The sequence below is a fragment of the Oreochromis aureus genome, linkage group 3, assembly GCF_013358895.1.
Source record: "Oreochromis aureus strain Israel breed Guangdong linkage group 3, ZZ_aureus, whole genome shotgun sequence".
Classification (NCBI taxonomy): domain Eukaryota; kingdom Metazoa; phylum Chordata; class Actinopteri; order Cichliformes; family Cichlidae; genus Oreochromis; species Oreochromis aureus.
This window is the reverse complement of record NC_052944.1, coordinates 114,556,629-114,562,108: the sequence shown is the minus strand read 5'-3', so window position 1 is coordinate 114,562,108 and position 5,480 is coordinate 114,556,629. Positions and strand designations below refer to the sequence as shown.

The 5,480-nt window shown below is 44.0% G+C and overlaps 1 protein-coding gene across 1 annotated transcript in view; it reads left to right on the top strand.

Moving 5' to 3' along the window:
* Nucleotides 1-272: 272 nt before the first annotated feature.
* The window catches only part of LOC120437911 (NACHT, LRR and PYD domains-containing protein 3-like), a gene marked incomplete at its 5' end in the record, with an annotated part of 24,865 nt that continues 19,657 nt past the window's right edge, over nucleotides 273-5,480 (top strand). Inside the window, 2 exons of the mRNA XM_039608450.1 lie at nucleotides 273-322; nucleotides 407-526. Coding sequence (XP_039464384.1) covers nucleotides 273-322; nucleotides 407-526 — 170 coding nt within the window. The remainder of the gene's footprint in view (nucleotides 323-406; nucleotides 527-5,480) is intronic.

Here is a 5,480-nt window from a genome sequence, read left to right as displayed (position 1 = left end):
ATTCCAATTTTAATAAATTATTGACACATTTAATTAATTATTTAATGGTGTATTTAAGCAATTCATTATGGCAGTCCTGGCGTTCCATAGTCAGATTGGCATTGTTACTGAAATGAAAGCTGTGTCTCAGATAGAGTTGATGTTAGTTTAACACATGAATGCACATGAATGATTTGTGTTTCCTCTGTAGGTGAAGGTAGAAAGTGTGTGTGAGCTGGTGTGAATTGAGCAGCATGGATCAGTGTGAGGACAGAGAGGAGGGAGTCCCTCCCTCTAAAAGCACTCTGTGTGGGGAACATGAGAGCCAGACCAAAGCTCAGAGGTGAGATGACCATCTCTAACTGTCCATGACTCTACTCCATGTCACAGCTCAGCACTCACATCACTGCTCCATCATTATTCACAGGAAGAAACGAGGAACTAAACGCAAACATGAACCTGAACCCAGCTGTGTGTCCTTAAGGAGTGACCGGTCCAAAGGGCACCCCATTGCTTTTAAAGACCAGCCTGTGTCTCCTGCAGAGAGGTGAGCTGTTAGTAATATCACTCTCTCCAAGTAATACACGACATCACAGTTTTTTCGTTAACACATGGATTTTTTTCTTCCGCCACACTTCTCCGTCAATTCAACCAATAATCCACTGTCAAACTGTCATTACATGAATAAACAGAATGATCAACCATAAATATTACAAATAAACATATAAACTAAAGCTAGCAAATGGACAATAATGACACACAGTTAAACCTACCTCACTGGCTGCAAGTAACCATGAGGGAATGAGTTTACTTTAAAACGGAACTTAACAAAACACTTCTTAACTTCTTCTTCCGCTTCTTTATAGGTTCCTTTCACCTTAAACACCTTAATTGATCTTCTTAGTTAACTTACAGTTTTGCTTAACTTCTTTACACACACTTTCTTAACTTCCCTTTCCATCAACAAGGTGACTGTGTGTAACACAGAATGTACCATGTAACATTCCTACCCCCAAAAGCAAACCGTTCATATAATCAGGGAAATAAATTATATATATGTATCGTCTCTTGCCCACCGATGCCTTCTTGTTCCAGTAGCCCACTTCTCGTCAGGGTGCCCTGGTTCCTCAACACCTGACGTGCACCTTGTTGATCCGGGCAACATCTGAGCCGGCAGGCCTTCATATTTATCTGTCTCGCTCATATCTGTGGTAGGCTTGCATTAGCATAGGGGATCTGGATAGCGTAGTAACCACTACGCCAACTATCGGAGTTGCAGAAAGGCACGATGAAGAAGGTGCCTAAGAAGTACAGGAAGCTGTCCATACCTGAGGCCTTGGAAACTGCCAAGCAATGGCTCACAGCCTTGGCCAGCCGCTTGAGGAGATACACCAGAGGGATAGAAGGCAGGAGAATAAACCAGCTGTTCTCCACAGAACCAGCCAAGGTATACTCTCAGTGGCAGGGGAGCAATATGAGAACAGCACCACCAATGCTGGAGACAGAACAATACTAGAAGAGCATATGGGAGAAGGACGCAACCCATAACGGCAATGCTCAGTGGCTAGTGGATTTGAGGGCAGACCACAGCGACCTCCCTGAACAGGGTCCAGTAACCATCAAAGTGGCAGATATCCAAGAAAGGGTCTTCAGTATGAAGAGTTGGACAGCACCAGGCCCTGATATGGTTAACACCTACTGGCTGAAGAAGCTGACTGCACTCCACGGCAGCACAAATGCACCAGCTGCTAGTTGACGAGAGACACCCAGAATGGCTAACTGAAGGCCGGACAGTGCTGATCCTCAAGGACCGCCAGAAGGGACCAGTCCCCTCCAACTACCGACCAATAACCTGCCTCAGAACCACATGGAATCTCCTGTCAGGCATCATATCGGCTAAGATGTACAGGCACATGGGTCAATGCATGAGCGGGGCACAGAAAGGGATGGGCAAGAATACCAGAGGCGCAAAACACTAGCTACTTGCAGCTGAGATTGCAGGACTAGGCTGACCAACCTGTGCAAAGCCTGGATTGATTACAAGAAGGCCTATGACTCAATGCCCCACACCTGGATCCTGGAATGCTTAGAACTATATAAGATAAACGGGTCCCTGAGAGCCTTCATCAGGAACTCAATGGGGATGTGGCGGACAACACTGGAGGCCAACCTCAAGCCCATAGCACAAGTCACCATCAAGTGCGTGATCTACCAAGGAGATGCTCTGTCCCCACTGCTGTTCTCCATAGGCCTTAACCTCCTCACTGAGTCATTAAAAAAACTGGCTACGGATACCGACTACGGAATGGAACAGTTGTCAGCCACCTCCTGTACATGGATGACATCAAGCTGTATGCCAAGAGTGAACGAGACATCAATTCACTGATCCACACTACCAGGCTATACAGCAATGACATCGGAATGTCATTCGGACTGGAGATGTGCAGTCGGATGATAACAAAGAGGGAAAGTAGTCAGAACTGAAGGGATCGAACTACCAGAGGGCAACATTGCAGACATAGAGGACAGCTACAAGTACCTGGGGATCCCGCAGGTGAATGGGAACCATGAAGAGGCGGCTAGGAAAGCTGCAACCACCAAGTACCTGCAGAGGGTCAAGCAAGTCCTGAGGAGTCAGCTGAACGGTAAGAACAAGATCTCGGCTATCAACACCTACGCCCTGCCCGTGATCAGGTACCCTGCTGGGGTAATAGGCTGGCCAAAGTAGGAGATAGAAGCCACTGACATAAAGACAAGAAAGCTCCTGACCATGCATGGAGGGTTTCACCCCAAGTCCAGCATCCTGAGGCTGTATGCTAAGCGGAAGGAAGGAGACCGGGGACTGGTGAGTGTCAGCACCACAGTCCAGGATGAGACAAGGAACATCCACGAATACGTCACAATAAAGGCCCCAACTGACAGCGTGGTCAGTGAATACCTCAGGCAGCAGAAACCCAAGAATGGGGAGGAAGGCGAGGAACCATCATGGAAGGACAGGCCCCTGCACGGTATGTACCTCCGGCAGATAGCGGAGGTGGCTGATACCCAGAAATCCTACCAGTGGCTGGACAGAGCTGGACTTTAAGACAGCACAGAGGCACTAATCATGGCAGCACAAGAACAACCGCTGAGCACAAGATCCATAGAGGCTGGGGTCTATCACACCAGGCAAGACCCCAGGTGCAGGCTCTGTAAAGATGCCGCTGAGACAATCCAGCACATAACAGGAGGGTGCAAGATGCTAGCAGGGAAGGCATACATGGAACGCCATAACCAAGTGGCCAGCATAGTGTACAGGAACATCTGTGTCGAGTATAACCTGGAAGTCCCGAGGTCAAAATGGGAGATGCCCCCCAGGGTCATAGAGAATGACCGAGCTAAGATCCTCTGGGACTTCCAGATACAGACGGACAAAATGGTGGTGGCTAACCAACCGGACATAGTGGTGGTAGACTAACAGAAGAAGACGGCCATAGTGATTGATGTAGCGGTTCCGAATGGAACATCAGGATGAAGGAACACAAAAAAGCTCGAGAAGATGTGGAGGGTGAAGGTGATGGTGGTCCCCGTGGTTATCGGAGCACTAGGTGCGGTGACTCCCAAGCTAAGCGAGTGGCTCCAGCAGATCCCGGGAACAACATCAGAAATCTCTGTCCAGAAGAGTGCAGTCCTAGAGACAGCTAAGATACTGGGCAGGACCCTGTTATTTACAGATTTGTTTGGAACAAAACTGTTTTCTCGTTTTTACAAATACTTACGAGTTCTAAAATGAAACTCACTAGGAGAAGGATGCTGAGGTGCTACAAATTAAAAACAAACAACTTTAACACATTAAACAGTTATGTGCAAACGCATGTGCAAATGAATTGCGGAAATTATGTTATTAAATTTATGCCTACAGAGGTGAGTGGGAATTTTTTATTTTATATATATCTATATCTATCTCACTTATCACATTCAGCAGTGTGGGACTCAAAGTCGGCAGACACACACTTTTATGTCTTGTCTTCCATGATGTTTTGTACAAAGTTTATTTTACTTCATATTTGGTACTGTTCTGTAATATTTTTGGTCAGTTTCAGTTTTGTTTTTTACTTTATATTTTTACATCTTATTGCAATTCATACACACCTATTAAGCTTAAAGCTTTGTATTTAATCTTGGTCTGTAATATCCTTATGTCTACCTTGTAGTTGCACTAAACATTCAGATGTAAAGTATTTTTATGTATTAAATTATGGTGCAGTAATTTATTATAAGACTTCAGCTGTGAACTGCTTCATGCAGTAGGTAAGACATCCATCCTAGAACAGGCTGTGAAATTTTTTAAAAATCAGTAACATTATTTAAAATAACATAAAAATGATAAAACAGCCAGTTTAAAGACTATAAAACAGTCCTGATGTGTTCTGTAGTATGCACTCTGGCTGCAAAGTTCTAAATAATATTTAAATACTATAACATTTATAACACACTACAGCAGAGCATAGTTGTAGTCGACCATGGGCATTAGTTTCTTTGAGTTACTCAGAGTAAGACAGTTAGAGATGGAAAAATATTTCTTGTGACACAGAAAGTGCTCCACCTACTTTGGAGCAGTTTTAGGATCAGATCAAAACAAACAATTTATACACGAGGCAAAACAAAATTTCTGGAGATAATTTACACCGATACCAGACAGGTTGATGTCTTCTGTGACATCTACCATATCACATTAGGCATATTTAAAAAAAAAAAAAAAAAAAAAGATCACATTTACCAGTCTTCTCTGACATGATGTTTTCTAGCATGTGTCGACCTTCATTTAAGCCCATCAGTTACACCAGCGATATTTTAACTAGTATTTCAGAATTAGTGAGACCTGAAGACTATGTGAGACCTGAAGTTGTAATCTGAGTCAATGACCACTCCCAGGGTCAGGGCCGTTGCTAGCCATTTGGGTGCCCTAAGCACAAATGCTTTATGGTGCCCCCGCCACTTAAAAAAAAAAAAAAAAAAAAAACATTAATACTTTTGAATTTCTCAGTGGAATTTGTTTAATTAAATAACAACAAACATGACAGTTAAACAAATAAATAAGGTTAAAGGAGGTTAAAAATACTGTTACAAATAAATACTCAGGCCCCTTTGGAAAATTAAAATCAGAGCTGACATTAAAAGGACCTCTCTGCACAATTTCAACACGATCAGCATCTACAATGTGAGCTGGCCAAAGAGCAGGATCGGTTGAAGGGGCACACATGTCTCCACAGTGTCACTTTCTGATAGTCTCTCAGTGACAGGACTCTCAGTGGTACTTGTGTATGGAACTGTACCTGAACTGGTGGTTGATGGTTCTTGTTCTTCTTGGCTAGGGATTGTTGCAGGGTCTACAATGGCTGGTGGTTGATGTCCAGGGATGGCACTACTACTGGATGGTTCATCCTGTCCTTGAGATCCTCCTTGAACATATTTAAGCATTGACCCTGCATACAAGAGAAAATATTCAGGATTTTACAGAA